The sequence below is a fragment of the Hypanus sabinus genome, chromosome 5 (genome assembly GCF_030144855.1).
Source record: "Hypanus sabinus isolate sHypSab1 chromosome 5, sHypSab1.hap1, whole genome shotgun sequence".
Taxonomy (NCBI): Eukaryota; Metazoa; Chordata; class Chondrichthyes; order Myliobatiformes; family Dasyatidae; genus Hypanus; species Hypanus sabinus.
The window spans coordinates 113,860,042-113,884,202 of record NC_082710.1 but is presented as its reverse complement, the minus strand read 5'-3'; the positions used below and the strand labels follow the sequence as shown (position 1 = coordinate 113,884,202).

General features: G+C 41.1%; 1 protein-coding gene and 1 long non-coding RNA gene across 7 annotated transcripts in view; one reads left to right on the top strand and one right to left on the bottom strand.

Moving 5' to 3' along the window:
• Positions 1 to 24,161, bottom strand: part of LOC132394342 (uncharacterized) — a 121,555-nt gene that overhangs the window by 44,841 nt on the left and 52,553 nt on the right. Inside the window, exon 4 of the long non-coding RNA XR_009512278.1 lies at positions 11,733 to 11,813. This is a non-coding gene — a long non-coding RNA (uncharacterized LOC132394342). The remainder of the gene's footprint in view (positions 1 to 11,732; positions 11,814 to 24,161) is intronic.
• Positions 1 to 24,161, top strand: part of LOC132394341 (glypican-5-like) — an 855,183-nt gene that overhangs the window by 818,940 nt on the left and 12,082 nt on the right. For 4 of the 6 annotated variants that reach the window (XM_059970369.1, XM_059970371.1, XM_059970372.1 and 1 more), the window contains one exon: positions 21,501 to 21,634. In XM_059970369.1, coding sequence (XP_059826352.1) covers positions 21,501 to 21,634 — 134 coding nt within the window. Of the gene's footprint in view, positions 1 to 21,500; positions 21,655 to 24,161 lie in introns of all 6 variants that reach the window. The other 2 variants (XM_059970368.1, XM_059970367.1) reach the window with 2 other exon arrangements.

Genomic DNA, 24,161 nt, shown 5'->3' with positions numbered 1-24,161 from the left:
GTCTCTGCAGTGCCCAGTGATCAAGATTGGTGCAGTTCCTGTACCAGACGGTGATACAGCCAGTCAGGATGCTCTCAATGGTGTCCCTCTAGAAGGTCTTTACCATTCTATTCTGGATGGTAAAGCATTTTTGATCAAAAGATTTTTAAACATTAAGTGCATGAAGAGATTTGGGGCTAGTGTAGGAAAGTAACCCCGTGATGAAAGATCAGCAAGAATTGAACTGAAAGGTGGAGCCGGCCTCAAAAACCTTTGTGTCTTACTCCTGCTTCTACTTCATATGTAATGCCTCTCACTTTTTTTTTCATATGGGCAACAACATCATTCCAAATAGCAGCCAGGAAAATTCATTGCACTACCTGCTATGGCTGTCATGGAGGGAATTGAGGCCAAAGAGGAGAGGGCGTGAACACTTGAGTTCACAAACCTTAACTTCTATGGGAAGGGAGGGCTAAAGCATGTGCATGATTCCAGAAGTATTGTCCCTCGAACCCTATGCAATGGCAGCCAGCCTTTTAAGTTTATTGACTGGATTATTTCCTTGTGTGATAAACAAAACAAAAGCCTAAAAGTAACTGATTCTGCCCTGGTGCCCTTTGCAAAAAAATTCAATTACGTAAGTAACTTCTAAGTCGGAAGGAAATACCTTATAACATTACTGGGAAAATGATTATAGCTTTGCAGAGGACTGCAAATGATTGGACCATTAGGAAGACAAGATTTCCTCTGTACTTTTCCAACAGAATACTGGACATTAATGGCTCTAATTTACAATGCATTAGTTTCATGAATCTGTTTTACAGTAGTTAACAAAGAATTTCATTGGCAGTGACTAGTAATAAGATAGGATTCTCTGCTACTTAACCTTCACAAGGGAAGTCAAAATGGAAATGAAGTGTTTCAGTACTCTAACCTTGCTGTTCATTTAAAGTTAGAATTAAATGTAATCAATGCAAATGTTGTTAAACAAAATGAGTCGCAAGAAGAAATAAAACACTATACCAGCAAAAAAAACATGTTGATGGAGGAACTCTGCAGGTCAGGCAGCAACTGTGGAGGAAAGTTAACAGCTGACTTTCTGGGTTGAGGCCCTAAATCTGCGCTGAAAGGTGGAGGGGAGTTGGACAGTATAAAGAGGTGATGGAGAGGAGAGGGGCAAGAGCTGGCAATAATAGGTGGAGTCAGGTGAGGAAGTTCTGATGGACAGATGGAGTCAGGTGGGGAATGGAAGGGAATGACAGCAAAAGGGTTGAAGTGGTGTAGGTAGAGGCAACTAGGGGCTGCAGATTATGAAATCTGATAAAGGAAAGAAGGTGAAGATCAGAACCAAATATGGGAGGCAGATAGGAAAAGATGGGGGAGCTGTGTACAAACTACCAAAAGTGGACCCTTTCTATCAAGACCTGCTTTCCTGTTCCTGGCCTCATCTGATCCACTTTTGGATCATTTTGATTGGATAAGGAATTGTGATGGCATTTGAATAAATGAAGGAGTTGCATGCGCTAATGATGGGGGAGAAAAAGTCGTAGTACAAACACCTAGGGTCACTGAGAAAATAGAACAAATGATGAACTTTTCTTAGGCCAAAAACTGGTTCTCAATGTACAGTAATTCAATTAAATTTCTTTTCTTTTGATGAAGCTAGTTGGAATTTCAGTGAGGGTTTTTTAGCCTTATGGATAACTTCAAAAGAAAACGGCACTAATGAGAATCCAGCTATGCAGAGGAAGTTAATTTTCAATCTAGCAAACCATTTATCTAACCATCTATCTGTGACTGTACACACACACACACACACACATACACGTGTAGTGGTTAGCACAATACTTCACAGGTGACCCAGATTCAATTTCCACTGCTGCCTGTTAGGACTTTGTACATTCTCCCCGTGACCCCGTGGATTTCCTCCCATAGTCCAAAAAAGGATGTATCGGTCGGTAGGTTAATTGGTCATCGTTGCATGATTAGTCTAGGGTAAATTGGGGTTTGCTGAGCAGCACAACTGGAAGGGCTGGAAGGAAATATTTTGCAAAGTATCTTAATAAATTAATCTATCAATAGAGTCACAGAGTCATACAGAATGGAAATAGCCCTTCATCACAATTGGATTCAAACTAGACATCAAGCACCTATTTATATTAATCCTATACTAATCATATTTTATTCTTTCCACCTTTATATCAACTCCTCCCACACCACTAAAGATTCTGTCACTCAACACAGACCAGGGACAACATACAGTGGTCCAATAACCTGCCAACCTTCCAAAATCTGGGATGTGGTGTAAACCCGAGCATCTAGAGGGAACCCACCCTCCAATTTGCAAACTCCACACAGACTGCACTGGAGACCGGGACTGAACGTGGGTCACGGGACTTGTAGCTCTACTAGCTGTGTTGTGGTTCCATCCATGATGAATGCATTTTAAAAACATGCAAATTGCAGGTCATGTACAGCTGATGGCCTGCAGGAGTCCACATTCCGGAATTTAGTCGATAGCATTCTGCAGAATTGTCTGCATAGAGAATTGGATGTAGAACTATCCATGACTTCTATTGCTTTGAATATGAAAGTTTCATCCTAACTGGAATCATCTGAAAGCAGCAAATGAGCGTACAGGTTTGACTTTACGTCAAAGTGATTAATTGAATAAAAATATCATATAACTATTTTCCAGTTGAACTATAGCAGTACACAAGTTCTCTAGAATTATGCAGTACCTTAACCTAAATGCCAAATATCTGAAAAGCATTAATAGGGAAGAATTCAGTGACTCAGATAACCCAGTGATTCATGAGCCCAAGCAACAGCTACCAAAGAAAGTCGCATGAGTCTAATACCATGTACTAATTAACTAAAGTAACATTTGAGGATTTAATGTTAAATCAAGGCATCAGTGTCATGCTCTGTTTTCAAATGATACAGCTCTTTGTGGTGGGACATCCTCCACTGGAGGAACATCTTGCTCTCACCATTTACAATGCTTCATTCTCTTTTTGCTAGCTGGTATATGTAAGAACTATTGAAGCATCCTCTTTATACTGTTGTTAGAGGTCAATGATTGTAAAAGTTAATAATGGATAAATTACATAGAAAATGGAACAGTACTTTACAATACAGCTCCTTTGCTCCACGATGCTGTGCTGACCTTTTAACCTACTCTAACATCAATCTAACTCTTCCCTCGTACATAACCCTCCATTTTTATATCATCCATGAGCCTATCTAAGAGATTCTTAAATGCCCCTAATATGTCGGCCTCTACCGCCATCCCTGGCAGGGCATTCCACTTTCTCACCACTCTCTGTGCAAAGAACTTTCCTCTGACATCCCCCTACATTTTCCTTCAATCACCTTAAAATTATGCCCCCTCTTATTTGTCATTTCTGCTCAGGGAAAATGTCCCTGGCTATCCACTCGATCTATGCTTCTTATCATCTTGTACTCCTCTATCAGATCACACCGCATCCTGCTTTGCTCCAAAGAGAAACACCCTAACTTGTTCAAACTACCTTCATAACACCCGCCCTCTAGACCAGGCAGCACCCTGGTAAATCTCTTCCACATCCTCTATAAACCTTGCACATCCTTCCTCTAATGAGGTGACCAACACTGAACATAATATTCCAAGTGTGATCTAACCAGAGTTTTATGAAGCTGCAACATTACCTCACAGCTCTTGAACTCAATGCCTTGACTAATGAAGGCCAACACATGATATATTTACTTAACAACCTTATCAACTTGCACAGCAACTTAAGGGAACAATGTTGTTCCTCCATAATGCCAAGAATGCTACCATTAACCCTGAATTCTGCCATTAAGTTCAACCTTCAAAATGAATTATGTAACACTTTTCTGGGTTGAACTCCATCTGCCAATTCTCAGCCCATCCTTCCAACTGGCCAATCTCCCATTGCATCCTACAACGACTCTCCACACTTTTCTACCACTCGCTGATTTCTATAGGCAAACCAATTCTATGTCCACATAGCCAAGTTTCCCTTAATCCCAAGCCTCCTGACTTTCTGAATGAGCCAACTATTGGGACCTTATCAAATGCCTTACTAAAATCAGTATATACCACATCCACTGCATTACCTTCATCAATCTGCTTCGTCACATCTTCACAGAATTCAGTCATGCTCATGGTCTTCCCCTCGCAAAGCCATGCTGACTAACCCTAATTAGACTATGCTTCTCAAAATTCTCATAAATCCTGTCTCTAATGATCCACTCCAATAGTTTGCCCATCACTAAAGTAAGACAATCTGGTCTATAGTTCCCAAGGTTATCCCTACTCCCTTTCTTGAACAAAAGAATAATATTTACCACCCCCCCCCTCCCCAATCATCTGGTACTACTCCTATTGCTATTGAGGATGCAAAGATCATCACTAAATACGTAATAATCTCTTACATCGTTTCCCGAGGTAATCTGGTTTATATCCTGTGTGGCCCTGGGGACTTATCTATCCCAATGTTTTTCAAAAGTTCTACATATCCTCAATCATAACATCAATATGTTCAAACATACCAGTACTCACAAAAGTCAAGTCTCTCATTGGTGAATACTGAAGTAAAGTATTAATTAACCCCCCCCCCCACACCTCCTCTGATTCCAGATATATATTTCCTCTTCTATCCCTAATTGGTCCCACCCTCACTCTGGTCATTCTCCTGTTCTTCATGTATATGTGGGACACCTTAGAATTTTCCTTAATCCTACTTCACTTTAGGATTTTCCTTAATCCTACTTGCCACACACAAACTGCTGGAGGAGCACAGCAGGCCAGGCAGTGTCTATGGAAAGAATAAACAGTTGTCATTTCAGGCTGAGACCTTTCATCAGGCCCAAACCATTGACTAGTTATTCTTTTCCATGGATGTTGCATGGCCTGCTGCATACCGCCAACATTTTGTGAGCGGTTCTTTGGATTTCCGGCATCTGCAGGTTTTCTCGTTTTTGTGATGATTTGTGTTACTAGGAAACCATGAAAAACAGGAATCCATTGGAGCTGCCCAGTTCCAAAGAAACCACTAGGCCTGTCTTTGTGCTTCTACAGCTGTTCAGAGCAGACAGATTGGATTTGCGTATCTCCTACTTTATATGGCTAAGTGCAATGTTTTGAAATAAATAATTATAAGCTCAGTATTACTGGGCTATTTTGCCAATCTCCTTTTCTTTTCATCTCATTTCATCCTTACACCCACAATGACAGAAGGAAAAACTCACCCTCTTCATCACTAATTCCATGATGTTGGGCAGATGACAGACCAGGATTACATTTGAGAGAACATTTCATAATTGTTTATATTTAGAAAACTCACAATGTGCTTAAATTCTGTTCTTCGTTATTAATAATTTATAGACAATAGTTGCTATCGCAAATGATAGTAGACATGTTTCTTCAATAAAAGAAATTTCGACCAGCAAATTCAAACAGATCTTAACAGGTTAGAATTTTAAAATATGCAAAGATTTAAAACAATTTAACTTTAAAAAGAAGCAGTTTACTATAATAATACAATATAATTCTCTACTACAATTGTACCTGTAATTAAGTCCTTATGTGAGTCCCGTGGTGCTCTTAAAGATTATGGGTCTACTCTTAGTTGTAATCCAGATCTTATATTTATACCAGAGTTTGGTAAATTTGGTTTAAGTGGATCAAGTGGTCTGCATATTCTAGATTTTGCCTTTGGACTATTACACATTTAGTACACAGCTTAGCTGACATTGAATGAAATTGATATACATAACTGGCAATTCACTGGTGTTATTGTACTCTATGAATGACTAAGGTGTCAGTTCTTGCAGGGACTTCAAGCTGAGCAGATTGTCTGGTTGATCTGCCCGCACCTTAGTTGACCAGTCTGTTTATTTCCTTTGCAGCTTTTCAAATCACAAAAAAAAACAATAAAAAAATTAAAACATTTCATCTGACAGATTGACAGTCATCATCTTTGAACATTTCCACCTATTTCCACCTTCCCTCTACCCCCACCCCATCCCCAAAAAGCTGTATAGCTCCATTGTAGAATGGTTTCATTTTTTTTTAAAGCAAGTTAGCAACTTTAAGGCTGGTTTCTATGTTTGGTGAGCAGCTGTTGACAAGACTCTAAGTGTTGAGACAATATCCTTAAGTGACTTGGTATCAACTTTCGATAGTTAATATTTTTGTATAAAGCAAAGAAGTGAAAATGTTGAAAATGATGTACAGATGCAAGTTTTTGGTGAAGATTGCCAAGTGGATTTGGGACTCTGGGACGCTGATAGTCTGATTGAACTTTACTTCCCAGATAGCATTTAACAGGATCTGGAGGTTGGAAATCCTGAATAACAAACATCATTAGTTCCATAATCTACAGAATCTTACTTTCACCTTTTGTAATTACTGTTAACTTCAAGCTAAGTCCAATTAGCCAGGGTTACAAAAATATTTTGCGTATTTACATTATTTTTATGTCTAACCCCCTCTGTACATACGGAAAGAAAAATTAAACACTTCAGCCAGTGATTTTCTTTCGATAATTATTGTTAATGTGGTGGCACATGTGGAGTGAAATTAAATGATGAAAGCTGAACTATGTATTGACAGAGTCTTCAAAGAATGATGGAAAATAAATTTAAAACTTGAAACATACAGCCCTCTGAATTCATGCTGTTTGAAAACAAGCAAACTGGCCTCATTTCACATTCCAGTACTTGGCCTGTAGTCCCCACAGGTCACAGACCTTCTTGCGCACAGAAAGGTCGATTTAATTATGATGAGGGTCTCTGCACCATTCTCTCCATTGCCACCCACCCCCAACCTCCAACTTTTCAGTCATTCCTTTCCAGATCCCTATCAACATCAGCATGAAAAACGATTTCACCGTCTCTCTTCTAATCTTTTATTAATGATTGTAGATCTCTGTACCATGGTTTTGACCCCTCTGCCAACAGAAATATGTCCTTTCTATTTATTCTATGTTGACCCTTTATAATTTTGAACACATTGATTAAGTTTGCCTTTAGCCTCATCTGGCTCAAAGGAAAATCCATACTCCTTACAGTCTTTCCTTATAGGGCAGCACAGTGGCTGTTAGAGCTGCAGCCTCTCTGCTCCAGTAATCAGATTCATAATTCTGAGCTTTGGTGATATTAGTGTGGAGTTTGCACAGTCTCCCTGTGACCACATGGGTTTGTTCCTACATCCTAAAAATATGAAGGTTGGTAGTAGGTTAACTGACCACTCTGAATTGTCTTGGAGTGTAGTGGAGTGGTACAATTTTTAGAAGGAACGGTTGTGAGTCGGGAATTGATGCCAGTGTAGTGAAATAAATTAGATTAGGTAAAATTACTGTAAAAATTAGTGCTTGATATGTGTTTAAATGCTGTTTCTCTCAATGGATCTATAAAATGTAACATTCCCTGCTATATTCTTGCAACTCCTCTGAACCTTCATTCCAACTGCATCTTTTGCATAATGCAGTGATCAGAACCAATAATTGAGTGGCGGGGGTGGAAATACATGTCTATCAAGGGAGGTGTAAGGTGTAAAGTCTCTCCACTAGCCTACAGGTCACCCTTGGGCAAAGTGTAGCACCTGCTTAGCCCGCCACCTCCAGTAAGTGTCACATAAAGCTATGGGAGCAGGTGGTGGATAGTCATATCAACAGCTGGTGCTTATCACAAGTCCTGGTTATGCAACCACTGACACCAGACAGACAATCGTTCAAGAGTACTGATAATGGCCGGGGTCACCCATCTTGGAAAGACGTTGCTCAGAATTACGCAATGGCAAACCTCTTCAGTAGAAAATTCGACAAGAGCAATCATGTTCATGGATAGAGAAAAGAATAAGAACAATAGTGTGAGGGGGTCTTCCCCACTGGCTTGTGACAAGTAGAAGAATATGATTGCCCAGATCATATGACACAGCACATAATGATGAGAACCAATAGTGCCCCAGCTGTGGTACTAATGTTATGAAGGTAATGCCCGTCATGTGTTTAGGTAGAGACAGTCCGCATTGCAATTTCGAGAGGAGTAGTGAGATCTGTCTCCTTTCTTGCAGTTGGTCAAAGTCCCTTTGGAATAGCTCCCTCCTTCCAGATAAGAACAATGATGTTATGTGAAACTCCCAAGTTTTACGACTGTGATTAGTGCAGTATCTGGCATATCATGGATGATATTATTATCTGGGTGAGAAGCTGTATGAACAATTAGCTTTATTTGTCTGATGTACATCAAAATGTACAGTAAAATGCATCATTTTGCATCAAACTAAATCAGTGAGGATTGAGCTGAGCTGCCCACAAGTCTCACCACACTTCTAGTGCAAACATAGCATGCTCACAACTCACTAACCCCATCTTTGGAATGTGAGAGGAAACTGGAACACCCAGAGGAAACCCACATGGTCATGGGAAGAACATACAAGCTCCTTACAGACATAGGTGAAAATCAAACATCAATCTTACAGCTGATACTGTAAAGCATTGCACTAACCACTACACTACCATGCCTGCCCAAGGATCCTTACAGCTTCTTACCTAGATCTACTAGGCACCTAGATTTAATAGGGTATTGTCATATTTTCCCTCATGTCTCTCATGAAACAGGGTATGACCATGTTCCATAGCTTCCTTAGAACCTACTTGTCAATCTCTTTGTGCCATTCGGTTATGACCATTTGAAAAAAGAGGAAGAGCAATACCAATCACATTGAGGGGCCTTTTCTGACTTCACTAAGATATTTCACTGCATCAACTAAAAGTGATTGTGGTTGATCTCTTCCCAAATTAGGCTGTCTGGATAAATTTGCAACCATCTTATGACTGCACCATTTTGTAATTTCTTTCAGGAACACACTGTCTAAAAAGAGAAGAACGCAGCTTAACAATAACCTTCAAAATGGAATTGGATTAATATTGCATGTGGAGAACCTGCAAAGCTATGGGGAAAGGGCAGATGTCAAATTATCATTAATTGTGATGAATTGATTTTTAAATAGATGATAACCTAATCATGGAGTAAATGGCCCGAGTTTCTGGTGTTCAATCAATCATTCCATAATGGCATTGTAAAATTGGTTGAAAATCAATCAACCTCAAAGATTCTGAAGAAGGATCTTTGACTTCACATAAGATACTTCTCTCCACAAGATTCTGTCTGACTTTATTATTAAAGATGTTTGGTCTATGATTGTGATTCAAAGTGAAGTAAGTTCAATTTCATGGAAATATTCCAACGTTTCTCTTTGGTCAATATTCCATGTCAATTGTACGTTGTCACTTCTGCCACAAAACTGGCAACTTCATTTTTGATTATTTCTTTAATGTTCTCTTGACTTTGTCTGTCAAGCAGTGTTGCCACTGACTGAAATTCTTCTGCTTCTTTGCCAATTATATTGGTTTATCCAAAGCAGACTAGAGCTTCTATGGCATTGCACTATAATCAATAACACTGTCTGTCATTTTCTTTAAACCTAATTTCTCTACATGAGGAAAATTATTTGGACAGAACAACACAATGAAATGTTGATATGGTTCATGAAAACAAATTAAGGAATATTGAATGCAACTGCATTCCCTTCATCGATGGAACATAAATGTTTTCATTTATTCATTTGCTTGAAGCATCTTCACTTTCTATCAATCAAGAAATTTCTAGTATCAATGTTCTCTGAAGCAAGCCCTGGATGATGGTGCTGAGATGGACCCCAGCATTCAGAAAAGATTGCAAATATGACAGGAATAGGGGTGGTAGGGTGGTGTGATGGGGGTGAAGTTTCAGACAGGAGTATGGTGTTGTGGACGGGGTGAGCTGGAAATCTTAAAGATATGATAAAGAGATCAGAACACAAACAAAATATTGGAGAAACTCAGTAGGTCAGAGAGCATCTATGGAGAGGAATACAACTGCAGCAGCACCTTGTTAATGATCAACAGAGGATGGGGGAGAGAGAACTCAGGGCAGTAAGAGCTGGTTGTTTAAACCACCAGCCAAGAGAGACTGCAAATCAGCAAAAAGGAAGAAACATGCTGTCAATATCATTTAGAATGTCATATAAAAGATCAAGGCCAGAAGGATCTGGAAGAAGAATAGATGGAATAGATCTTGAAGCTTCAGTGGAAGATGGACAACAGTCAGGGGTTAGGTGTAATTATATGTGACTAAGGAGTTTAGACTCCCTAACTTATAGTGTTGTAGAGAACTCAGCACAGAAATAGGCCTTTTAGCCATCTAGTCCATGCCAAAGTATTATTCTGCCTAGTCCATGCCAAAGTATTATTCTGCCTAGTCCTGGACCATAGCCCTCCATACCCCTCCCATCCATGAACCTATCCAGACTTCTCTTAAATGTTGAAATCAAAACTGCATTCAACATTTCTGCTGACAGCTCATGCCACGCTCTCACCACCCTCAGATCAAGTTCTCCCTCATGTTCCCCTTAAAATATTTCACCTTTCACACTTAACTCACAAATTCTAGTTCTGGTCTTACCAAGCCTGTTTGCATTTACCCTATCAATACTCCTCATAATTTTGGACACCTCTATCAAACCTCCCCTCATTCTCCTACACTCCAGGGAATAAAGTCCTTGTTTATTCACCCTTACCCTATAACTCAGGACTTCAAGACCCAGCAACGTCGGTGTAAACTTTCTTTGTACTCTTTCAGTCTTATTGACATCCTTCTAGTAGGTAGGTGACCACAACTGCACACAATGCTTCAAATTAGACCTCACCAGAATTTTATACAACTTCAACATAACATCCTAACTGCAGTAACCAATACTTTGACTTATGAAGACCAATGAGCAAACAGCTCTCTCTATGAACAGATCTACCTGTGTTGCCTTTTGCAAGGAATTATGGATCTGTATTCCCAGATCCCTGCCCTCTTCAGTGCCCTACCATTCACTGTGTAAGTTCTACCCCAGTTTGTCCTCCCAAAGTGTAACACCTCACACTTGTCTGCATTAATATACACTTGCCATTTTTCAGACCATTTTTCCAACTGGTTCAGATACGGCTGTAAGATTTGATAGCATTTCTTGCGGTTAACTTCACCCTCAATCTTGGTATCATCTACAAATTTGCTGATCCAGTAAATTTGCTGATCCAAATTTGATTATCATCCAGATCGTTGCTATAAAGGACAAGTAATAATGGACCTGAGGCACACCACTAGTTTGAGGCCTCCAGTCGGAGAGGTAACCATCTACTACCACTCTCCAGCTTCTCCCATGAAGCCAATGTTGAATCTAATTTACTACCTCACGCTGAATGCTCTGTATCCTGAATGAGCAGAAATATCAAACAAGACAATCAAACAACAAGTGGATCAGAGGGAATCTACAACAAAAGACTTGGGCTCTGTTTTAAGCTGAGGAAGAGAATTTATCAGCTGTTTGTACAGAAAGGTAGATATGATCAGGAAGTTATCCTTACTTCTACTAGCTCACAAACAATGCAAGAAAAATAAGTACCAGCTTAATCCAGCTGCTCACATCCCCATTTAGCAGCAGGTCCTCAGAACTCTAGAATCCAAACCAGACAGTATTAAATTTAAATCAGGGTCTCAAATGCACTATGTGCACATAATTTAAATATTTTAGTGAGGCATCCCACCTCTCAAAATTAGGACATAGACATGTCATTTTAACTGCCCCCATAAAAATGATGGCAAACGTGTATATGACAGAATTAGGTCACATTACTTGATTTTAGATTTCTTACCGTACCAGCCGAGCCTCTCCTGTCAAGGTGGGATTATTGTTTCACTCATTATTTTCATTCCTTGCTAGATGATTTCTTATCCTTTTAAGAAAATGAAACTGGATAAATAGCATTGGACTTCATTGTTTCTATCAGAAACATTACAATATATTGCAGTGACATTTGATAGATGGGGAAAGGGAGCAGCCATTTTGTGCACAGCACAATCCCAGAAATGAAGAAGAACAGAGTAAAGAGAGCTGGACATAATGTAGGCAAATAGAATCGGTATAGATAGGCATCATTAGCGGCATAGATTAGATGAACTGTTGAGGTCCCTTTTGGTACTTTACTTTTTTTATGATGCCATGAACCAAGTAAACAGTCAGTCAGGTTTTGTTATGTTTGTTGTGTAAAGAATTTGCACCAGAATACTGGATTAAATTATCTGTTCTGCCTGGCTCTAAATAATGAGATAGGAAGTTCCACTCGCACTCTGTCATAACTTTATTTGGTACCTCTTGTACACTGCTTGTATGTTCATGGCCTTCCGCTGCTGTAGCCCATCCACTAACAGTTTGGATATGTTGTGCATTCAGAGACACTGTTGTAGTGCATGGTTATCTGAGTTACTGTCTCCTTCCTGTCAGCGTGAACCAGTCTGGCTGTTTTCCTCTGACCCATCTCATTAACAAGTTTGTTTTTTTGCTGACAGTACAGCCATGGACTGGATGTTTTATGTTTTTTGCACCATTTTCTGTAAACTCTAGAGACTGTTGTGCATGAAAATCCCCAGGAAATCAGATGGTTTCTGAGATACACAAACCACCCTGTATCACACCAGCAAGCATTCCACAGTCAAAGTCACTTAGATCATGCTTCTTCCCCATTCTGACATTTGGACTGAACTTCTTGACCACGCCTGTATGCATTTATGCATTACAATGCTGCCACATGATTGGCTGATTTGATATCTGCATTAACGAGCAGATATGCAGGTGTAGCTAATAAAGTGGCCTCTGAATGTAGTTCACAATGTAATTAATGGATTTGGCTGCATTGAGTTGGTATAATACCAACTTTAACCTTTTGACACTCATGGTCCTCAGTGACCCATAATTAAATTTACTGGATGTGTGTAGCTTGACAAACTGAGCCTGCACAGGCAGTGGGCTTCTGGAGAGGTGGAGTGGAAGGAAGTCCTTCTCCCTCGGTGAGGAAAAAGAAGCATTTAGAAGTCCAAGAGTTCCTTTATCACATAGTATTATCTTTATCATTGCTTTCCCAGCTGTTTAGTTGAGAGCTCTTGCCTTCGTGAAGTATGATCTGTTATTTGAAGAAACAAAGAGCAGAGAGCCTACAGACATTTCAGTTGTTATTAAGTTTAGGATATTGCTGCTTAAGAGGAGAGTAGGGCAGCAATCTGCTCCAAAAACAATAGAACACAGGATTCTCCAAGAACAGCTGTGAAGGGACAGAGAGCAGTTGTGCAGAAAATGTTGTAGAATTCAAGACATGCAGATGGATTTAGCCATTCTACTGCTTATGAACGATCAGGAGTACAAAGTGATTTTTATTAGCAAAGTATATATATGTCACCATATACAATCCTGAGATTTGTTTTCTTGTAGGTATACTCAACAAATCTATAAAAAAAAGTCACTATAACAAAATCGATTAACAAACGCCAAACTAGGGCTTTCAACCAGGGTACAGAAGACAAGAAACTTTGCAAATTCAAAATGAAAAAAACAATAATATAAATAAATAAGCAATAAATATCAAGGACATGAGATGAAGAGTCCTTGAAAGTGAGTCCATAGGTTGTGGGAACATTTCAACGATGTGGTAAATAAAGTTGAATGAAGTTATCACCTTTGGTTCAAGAGCCTGATTGTTGAGGGGCAACAACTGTTCCTCAACTTGGTAGTGTGAGTCCTGAGATTCCTGTACCTTCTTCCCAATGGCAGCAGCAAGAAGAGCACACAACCTTGGTAGTGCACGTCTCTGATGATGGATGCTGCTTTCCTGCAACAGCATTTCATTTTGATGCTCAGTGGTTGGGAGGGCTTTACCTGTGATGGACTGGACTATATCCCCTACTCACTGAAGAATTTTCCGTTCAAGGTCATTGACATTTCCATGCCAGGCTGTGTTGCAGCCAGTCAATTTACCATAAGATATAAGAGCAGAATTCTGCCACTTGGCCCATTGAATCTGTTCTGTAATTTATTCTACACTACACCTCCATAGAAGTTTGTTCAAAGGGAAAACACTTTTTAAACATGAGAAAGCCTGTAGATGCTGGAAATCCAAAGCAACACACACACACACACACACACACACACACACACAGGATGCTGGAGGAACGCAGCAGGTCACGCAGCGTCCATGGAAATGAATGAACAATCGATGTATCCAGGAGAGACCCTTCTTCAGGACTGGAAAGGAAAGGGAAGGTGCCAGAATTAGAAGGTGTGGGGGAGGGGAGGAAGACTAGTTTGGAGCTGAAGCCAAGTGGATAGCAGAGTAAAGAACTGGAGAGGAAAGAATCTGATAGGAGAGGGGAGTGGACCATAGGAGAAAGGTAAGAGGGAGGGGCACAAAGGGGCAGTGATAAGCAAATGAGAAAAGGTAAGAGGTCAAGGTGAGGAAGTGAAAAAGGGGGAAAGGAGAGAGAATTTTTTTTACTGGAAGGAGAAATTGATGTTCATGCCATCAGGTTGGAGGCTACCCAGACAGAATCTAAGGTGTTGCCCCTCTACTCTAAGGGTGACCTCATCTTGGCACACGAGGAGGCCAAGGACCGATATCTCAGAATGAGAATGGAAATCAGAATTAAAACGTTTGGCCACTGGGAATTTCTGCTTTACGCGGATGGAGCAAAGGTAGTCAAAGAAGTTTTCCCCCAATTGTTAATTGTTAACAACTAATTAATTGTTGTTGTCTTCGTTGGGGACAGAGAGCAGACAAATTTAGTAATACACAAGAATAAAAGACAGTCATTGTTGTAGGTGTGGCCAAGATAATAGAGATACAGATTGAGTACCCCTTATCCATAATTCCAATAGCTAAAAACCTCCAAACTCCAACATTTTTTTTGAGCGCTGTCCTGAAGTCACAAATGTAAAATTCCGCAAAGCACTGGGAAGGTTCCCAGGTGATGCGTAGGTCTCTGCATAACATAGACATTTCTGACTAGTGACCTCACATATGTAATGAACAGAAATTAATGAAAAGTAGAAGAACACTGTACAAAGTGAAAAATTAAGATAGTGATCTTGTATTGCAAGAGTGGATTCATCAGCGTCGGAGTGAACATAAGCCGCTTAACAGTACGCAGTCATGAAACAAGCAAAGATCTATCACGGCAAGTTGAAAATTGAAGGTAATTATGAACATTCAACAGACTGGTTACAGAAATTTAAGAAAAGGCATGACATTAAATTTTTTAAAAAAATTTAAGGTAAAGCATCTGCTGACAAAGTAGCACAGAAGCTCATTGGTGAAGATCGTCACTGATTGAATGATACCACCAGAACACGTCTGCAATGCAATTGCTTTTATACCTTATATAAAACCTAAAAAAGGTGAAATACAAATCCATTATACTGTAATCTTTTAATAAAACCACGGCATCGTTGGTGGAGAGGGAAGCCTGCCGTTGTTTGTTGTTGTTCAGCAGCTGATTCGGGTATTCTCCTCTCCCAGTGCTGTCGTGCTGCTTTTGTTATCCTGCAAGCATTCTATTTTCACTATGATAATGGTATGCTATAATCTTTGCTGTTCAGTACATCTGTGTGATGAACAAGTATAAGACAAAGACTGCTTTGCAGTAGCACATACATTGGAAATGATGGTGATCTCAAGCTAGCTCATTATATGTTCCATCAATGCTGCCTGACTTGCTCCGTTTTTCCAGCTTTTTCTGTTTTTGTTTCAGATTTCCCGCACTTCCAGTTTTTTTTAAATTGATTTTTATGGATTATCGCCACTCGCCCAAAAGTGATATTTTGAGAATGGTAACAGTTTTGTTCAAGGTTTGATTTGGAAAATGCATGATGCTGAAGCAGAACAGGGAGGTAATGATGATGTCCTCTTCTCCACAGTGCTGAGTCACATCGTTACAAGTACCAGATCTGTAAGGAGATGCTGGTCACAACAGCTCAAAAGACAAGGAGGACTTGTTCTACCAAGGGGAGAAAACATCCACAAACAGTTACTGGATGCTGCAAATACTTCTGAACAATGCAGGAATATGTGGCCATAGACGTCATTTTGGTCATTAAAAGATCTTGGTTATGACGAAAAAAATTTGCTGATCACACAGCATGACCAGTTGCTCAGGTTCACCTCCATTTGAAATTTCTAAGCAACACACACAAGCTGCTGGAGGAGCTCAGATCAGGCAGCATCTATGGAAATGAATAAACAGTCGACATTTCAAGCCGAGACCCTTCTTCACGATTTAACGGGAAGGGGGAAGATGCCAGAATAAAAGGTGAAGGCTGGGCAAGGATGATAGCTGGAAGGTGGCAGGTGAAGCCTAGTGGGTGGGAAAGGTAAAGGGCTGGAGAAAAAGGAACCTGATAGGGGAGGAGAGTGGACCATAGGAGAAAGGAAAGAAGGAGGGGCACTGGGGGAGGTGGTAGGCAGGTGAGGAGGTAAGAGGCTAGGGTGGGGAATAGAAGAAGAGGGGAGGGAAAGGGTATTTTTTTTACCAGAAAGAGAAATCAGTATTCATGCCAACAGGTTGGAGGCTTCTCAGGCAGAATATAAGGATGCCATGGACTGACATTGGCCGGCTGGTGGTGTAGTGGACTTCAGAGCGAAGGCTCCCGAGTTCGAATCCAGCCGGCTCCCTTGCATGCTTTCCATCTGTGCTGGGTTGAGTGTCAAGCTAGCAACTCCGCCCCGTAAAAACAAGAAAGCCTGCAAAAAAGTGCTGTCACGATGGTGTCCCGATGACTCCACTCGGAGCTAAAGGCTAAAAGAGAAAGAAAAAGGATGGACTAACATGTCGGAATGGGAACGAGAGTTGAAATTAAAATGTTTGGCCAGCGGGAAGTTGTGCTTATGCTGGATACAGCGGAGGTGCTCCAGGAAGCAGTTCCCCCAATTTATGATGGGTCTCACCAATGTAGGAGGCCGCACCGGGAGCACCGGATACAATGGACGACCCCAACAGATTCGCAGGTGAAGTGTTGTCTCACCAGGATGGACTGTAATTTGTAATTTTGGACATATTCATCAAAACAGGAGAACTGCACCTCCACAGGAAGACAGTCCGAAGAATTACCACAGAACTGGAGGGCAAGCGGGAACTTCTGGAGCATTATAAGCATCTCTTCACTCTTCCCTACTGTGGCATTGATATTATCTACATTTGTCTGTTTACATGCATCATCAATATACCAAATACAGGCAAATATTTTGCATAAAGCCTCAAATTGTTGTATTAGGAACAAGCAAACACAATGTCTTTGAAAGCAGAATCAAAGCATCTTACGCACGTTATGGGATATAACTTTTAGTGAATGGAAATACACTCAGTTGGTCACTATTAGATACCTCCTATACCCAATAAATTGGCTACAGAGTATATATTCGTGGCCTTCTGCTGCTGTAGCCTAACCACTACAAGGTTCAAAGAGTTGCGTGTTTAGATATGCTTTCCTGCATACCATTGTTGCAAAGGGTGCTTACTTAAGTTACTGTTGCCTTGCTGTCAGTTTGAATCAGTCTGGCCATTCTCCTCTGACCCTTCTCATTAACAAGGCGTTTTCATCCACAAACATGAGAAACTCTGCAGATGCTGGAAACTCAAGCAACACACACTAAATGCTGGTGGAATGCAGCAGGCCAGGCAGCATCTATAGGAAGAAGTACAGTTGATGTTTCGGGCAGAGACCAAAGGGTCTTGGCCCAAAAAGTCGACTTTACTTCTTCCTATAGATGCTGCCTGGCCTGCTGCATTCCATTTTCATCCACATTGCTGTTCACTGGATTTCTTTTTTTAAATGTTTTTCACACTATTTTTCCATAAACTCTAAAGACTTATGTGTGAAAATCCCAGAGGATCAGCAGTTTCTGAGATACTCAAACATTGATTGTCTGGTATTAAGAATCATTCCAAGGTCAAAGTGTGCTAGATCACATTTCTTCCTCATATTGATGCTTGGTCTGAGTTGCTTCCACATGATTGGCTGATTAGATGTTTCAAAGTACATTTATTATCAAAGTATGTATACATTATGCATGTATATTTGTGTCCTTACAGGCAACCACAAAACACAGAAACCAAAAAAAAACCCCATTAAAAAGGCCATCAACCACCACTGTGCATAGAGAAAAGAAACAAGCCATGCAAACAGTAAAAGTAAGCAATTAGCATTCAGAACAATAGGATGTACTGTTGAGACTTTATAAAGCACTGATGAAGTCTCACTTGGAGTATTGTGAGCAGTTTTGGGCCCCTTATCTTAGAAAGATGTGCTGAAACTGGAGATGTTTCGAAGAAGATTCATGAAAATGATTCCAGGATTGAATGGCTTGTCATATGAAGAGTATTTGATGACTCTCAGCCTGTATTCACTAGAATTCAGGAGAATGAAGGGTGACCTCATTGAAACCTACTGAATGGTGAAAGGCCTTAACAAGAGTGGATGTGGAGAGGATGTTTCCTATGGTGGGAGAGACTAGGACCAGATGACACAGCCTCAGAAGAGAGGTGTGCCCTTTTAGAACAGAGATGAGAAGGAATTACTTTCGCCAGAGAGCAGAGAATCTGTGGAATTTTTTGTCACTGGCAGCTGTGGAGGCCAAGTCTTCATGTATATTTAAGGCAGATAGATTCTTGATTAGTCAGGGCATGAAGGGATATGGGGAGAAGGAGGAGACGGGCTGAGGGGAAAAATGGTTCTCTGCTTCTATATTTTATGGTCTAAAAAGTGAGTCCATGGACATGAAGCCCAGAGCAACTGGAGGTGGCCACAGCCTTGCCTCAGTTCAGCGCAGAGTCGACAAAATGTCCTGCAGCAGTGAGCAGAACTAGCCCAACCCTGCTCTCTTGTCCTGACATCCTGCCTTTTCAATCCGTCTGGCCCAGTGTTTAAATTAACCAAACATCGTGCCATTCCTTGCACTAGGACTCATGCCCTGTCTCATTGAAACTCTCTGAGCCCATAACCAACTCTTCCAGATCGGCGTGGCACTTAGATTGATCAAACCTCACTTTCAGTTTAGATGGATGGGCCTTGAATCTGCTTCTCCTCTGCTCGCCTAAACTTCACCTCACACACACACACGCTTTGACCCATGACTCAGCCTCACCTTCGCCCGCCTCTCCAATGTTTGTGGTGCTGGTTTACCATGAACTTTACAAGACAAAGTGTAATTAATAAAGTATTTGGTTGTATCCTTTGTTTTGTTTGCCACCAATAAGTAGGCACTGGGCTTCACCAGTGCCACCTTACACCTGAATATTTGCATTAAAGGGCAGGTATACAGGTGCACTCAATAGGATGGCTACTGAGTTTATATTGACAAATACTTGTTGCATGTTTATTGTTTGCTTCATGAGTATAAATTATATGAAAAAATGGAGAGGGATTGTATTGATTATGAAACTGCACAATGCATCAATATCCTGAGGCTTCCTCTTTGGCCAGGTCTGGCTGAAGCAACTCTGGATGGATTGGTGTCATAGCAGTTATCATAATGCTATTGCACGAGTGGCAACCCAGGTCCAATTCTGCCGCTGTCAATAAGGAGTTTGTACATTCTTCCTGTGACTTCTGTGTGCTCAGGTTTCCTCCCACATTCCACAGATATATGGGTTAGTAGGTTAACTGGTCACGTTGGGGTAATTGGGCAGCACGTGCTCACTGGGCTGGTAGGGCCTGTTATCATGTTGTATCTCCAAATAAAAATCAAAAGGGATTGAACTAAGTGCATGGATCAGTCATATTTAGAAGTTAGTGGTTACTGGAGACAAATAGTACAGGCTCCTTGCACATTAGTGAGAAAGGGAATACTCATTTACAGTATCTCCTTTTGAAGTTTGCCAACAATGGGCAAGCCACGTGCTAGGCTTGTCCTCAGTTTATTTTTCCTTATCCAGCAGTTTTGGTTGAGATAGCTTGCACGGATTTAGACTCGGGCCTGTACAAAGCTTCTGAACATTTGACCACAATTGTCAGCTTACCAGAAAAACGCAAATAATGTTGACATTGTGATCTTTGTTGAGTCCTCCGGCTTCTGGTGCCCATTTCCAAGCTGATTAATGATTCTGAGCAAGGAAAGGAGCTGAAGCCAATATCCACCCCGGATATCCAGCTGACGGTAGCTCTACATGAAATAATAAGGATAATCTGCAGGGTAATCTAATTTTATCGATTTATTTAGAGATAGAGCATGGTAACAGGCCATTCAGAGTCCCTAACCCCAATTCCACCCATGTGGCCAGTTAATCTACTAACCCCGAGGCCTTTGGAATACGGGAGGAAGCTGAGACACCCAGAGCACACCCACATGGTCACGGGGAGAACGTGCAAACTCCTGACAGACAGCAGCAGAATTGAACCCAGCTCAATGTGCTATAACACTGCTCTGACCGCACACTACCAAGCAGCCCAAAGTTTTTAAAAAATCAGCTCTTGATTCAGATACTGTGCAAAGAATTCATTATTCATCAAATCAGTATGGTACAGTTTTAACTACCTAAAGCAAAATGTCAAAAGCACATCCCAACAATTTTTGATAACGGGAGGGAAACTCATCCCGAACATTTAGCTGCAATAGCCAGTACTTTTTGAAAGTATTTATTTATTAGGAGGTATTCTTTCTTTATTTTTCTGAATTCTACCTGAGTTTACAGGTTCTGTATTTGCAGAAATGTACAAAAGTGGAAAGAATCCTTACCATTTAACAAATATTGATGGATGACATATTTTGTAATAAAATCTGAAATATTTTGTAATAAAATCTGAAAATTGAAGAAACATTCAGCAGCTTGTGGAAAGAGAAACACCATTCATGGGTCAGGTTTAATCAGAAGTGTGAAAGTAAGAAACCAAGTTAATGTTCCTTTTTCATACAGGCAATCTGATCTGTGGAGAGTTTCCAGCATCTGTACTTTTTGATTTATGCATGTATATTAGATATATGGACATTTGTATTATAACATCTAAACTTCAGTTACAAAATTATTACATTCCCTTGATAAGATCTTTGCAATGATCATCTCTTGCTGAAGAAAGACAATGGATGGTATTGGTAATGGCTGTGCTATCAGGGCAAATGACTAATTTAATTAAATACTTGTATTGACTTATAGGAAACATTGCCTTCAGCTGCCATGATATAATTATTATGTCAATATTGATGTAATTTAATCAGAATGTTGACTTTGTTGTTATTTATTATGAGGGATAATTTCACATCTTCTAGTCCAACAGCGTATTAAGTTTTATGAAAGTTGATGATATTTCACTAAATGTCATTGCTTGGATATTGTTTTTTTGTTCTTTTATAAAGCTCAACATCTGTCCATGACTGGGTTCTTGATTGGAAGCAGATTTTAATTTGTGTACTATTGATCTGACTTTAGAGGAACAAAGTGTTGCAATCCCTGAAACTCTACACATTTAGAGTCATAGAAAAGCACAACACAGAAATGGGCCTTTTGGCCCATCTAGTCCATGCTGAAATTTAGACTGATATACAGCTTAACATTTTTTTAGCTTAACTGATAAAACAATGCATCACTCTGTTTCTTATTTGCTTCAGCAGGGCTGCCTGAGAAAAAAAGTAGGCACAGATTCGGTCTGAGTGATGCTGATACAACCTCTTGGACAAGCAAGCCTGGTGGTGAAGGGGCCATGCTGTCACATGGAATTATAACAGTCCCTCTGATCACTTCGGTACTTTTGATTCTCATTTGGTAAATTTATATCACTCCACTTCTGCCTATACTCTATAGCTGAATTTTGGAAATACATTGCCATAAGTATATTCAACAGTTTAATGGCAATGATAGGCAATTACTTTTGATAGATATTAGCTTTGATTATTTCAGTCATTCAAAATGTGCTGCAAAGGAGCTGGGTCAGCTCTATGCAATTCTACTCCAGTGTTTTAAAATATCGATACTTACAAATCCTGTTCCCATAATATTAGCCGTACTGGATAAAAAAATGCAGACCCATTTCTGCTTAAAACAATTGAAACATGATCTGTATGTTCTCATTATACTATCCACTTCACCTGTGTGCCCTCAGCTGCCAGGAATAATTTCAATAGGATCTCGCACTTACTGGCTGTGAATGTCAGCGAACCTAGATTTAGATTCTAAATTCTTTTCAGAATATGACCACAATATTAGTTCCATTTGCCCCTGTTGGCATTCCCAGGACATCCTGAAGTATTCCCCTCCCATCAGTTGCTTTTCTCCTTTATCTGGTCTTGTTTTTTGCAATTCTGCCCTTTGCATTGTTCAATTGCAGCTCTTGATGCAAATCTTTGCTGCAGATTTTTTTTTTGATGAAGAACAGAAACTTCTTAGTTTCTCTTCCAGGTTCAATAGGTAGTCTCAATATGAAATGAGTTTAGTAACAGTGCCTAAAATGCAATGCAATGTAATGTCCAGACATGACAGCTGGGAAAGTGGGCAGCTGGAATTCAACTCAGCCCAGTGTGAAGTGATGTAATTTTGGAAGTTAAGATCAAGTGCAAGAGTTTGAGATATTATGTTAAAATTGTAAAAAAAAAAGGTTTGATAAGCCACACTTTTTATATTGTGTGAAGGTCTGGTTGTCACACTACAAAAAGATTTGATTAAGCAAGAGGGCATTGATGCACCATCAATAACTCTCGGAGACGGGAGGCTTTTATTAGCAGCAAAAGAGACCACGACATCTTGGAGACTGAGGGAGGAGCAGTGCCCCAATTGCCTTTATACAGGGGTCTGTGGGAGGAGCCACAGGAGCAGTCAGCAGAGGGGCGTGTCCAGAGAGCAGTCAGCAGGGGCGGTGTGTCCAGAAAGGTATACATAGTTTACCACATTTAACCCCCCTTTGTTTTAAAAGAGAGTCCCCATGGGCAAAGTTTCTTACAAGTATATTTATAGGTTAAGTCTATTAGGCAGTCAAGTCTGTCGCTGCGATCTACGTAGCACTGGTGACGGTGGTTGTGCTGGCTCCGGCCTGACTGAAGGTGCCAGCCCGTTAGGCGTCAGTAATCCCGCATGCGTGTGCATGGCGCCCGGTATGAGAGTGTCGTGAGGAGTCTGTGTAGAGTTTGGTGTGCGCGGTGTCTCGTGGGTATATACATCGGTGGGTACAGGGTTCATAGTCACCGTGGAGTGTTCGGGGTAGGGGACGCAGACAGGTCGCGGACGGAGACCATGTCCTCCCGCCCATCAGGTAAGACCACGTAGGCATACTGTGGGTTCGCATGTAGAAGGTGAACCCTCTCGACCAGCGGGGAGTATTTATTGCTCCTCGCATGTTTCCGGAGCAGCACTGGCCCTGGGGACGTCACCCAAGCCAGTAGGGTGGTCCCAGTGGCAGACTTCCTGGGAAAAGAAGAGTCGCTCATGAGGGGTGGCATTGGTGGACGTACATAACAGGGAGCGGATGGAGTGGAGCACCTCGGGGAGGACCTCCTGCCAGCGAGAGACCGGCAACCCTTTGACCTAAGGGCTAAGAGTGTGGCCTTCCACACAGTGGCATTCTCCCTCTCCACCTGTCCATTCCCCCGGGGATTATAGCTCGTGGTCCTACTAGTAGCAATGCCCCTAGCCAACAGGTACTGGTGCAGCTCGTCACTCATAAAGGAGGACCCTCTATCACTGTGGATATAGCAGGGATATCCGAACAGAGTGAAGAGCTGGCGCAGGGCTTTTATGACGGACGTGACAGTGGTATCGGGGCAGGGAATGGCAAAGGGGAACCGCGAGTACTTGTCGATAATGTTGAGAAAGTAGACATTGCGGTCGGTGGAAGGAAGGGGGCCTTTCAAGTCAACACTCAGTCACTCAAGGGGGCGGGTGGCCTTGATAAGTTGTGCCTTTTCAGGATGGTAGAGTGCGGTTTGCACTCAGTGCAGACTTGACAGTCCCTGGTCATCGTCCTGATTTCCTCAACGGAGTACGGCAGGTTCCGGGCTTTCACGAAATGGTAAAGCTGGGTGACCCCCGGGTGGCAAAGATCTGCATGGAGGGCGTATAGCTGGTCAAGCTGTGCACTGGCACACGCTCCCCGGGATAGGGCATCAGGGGGCTCACTGAGCCTTCCAGGCCAGTACAGGATGTCATAGTTGTAGGTGGAGAGTTCCATTCTCAACCGCAAAATTTTATAATTTTTGATTTTGCCCCGCTGTTGGTTGCTGATCATGAACGCAACTGAGCGCTGGTTGGTCAGCAAGGTGAACCTTTTGCCGGCGAGATAG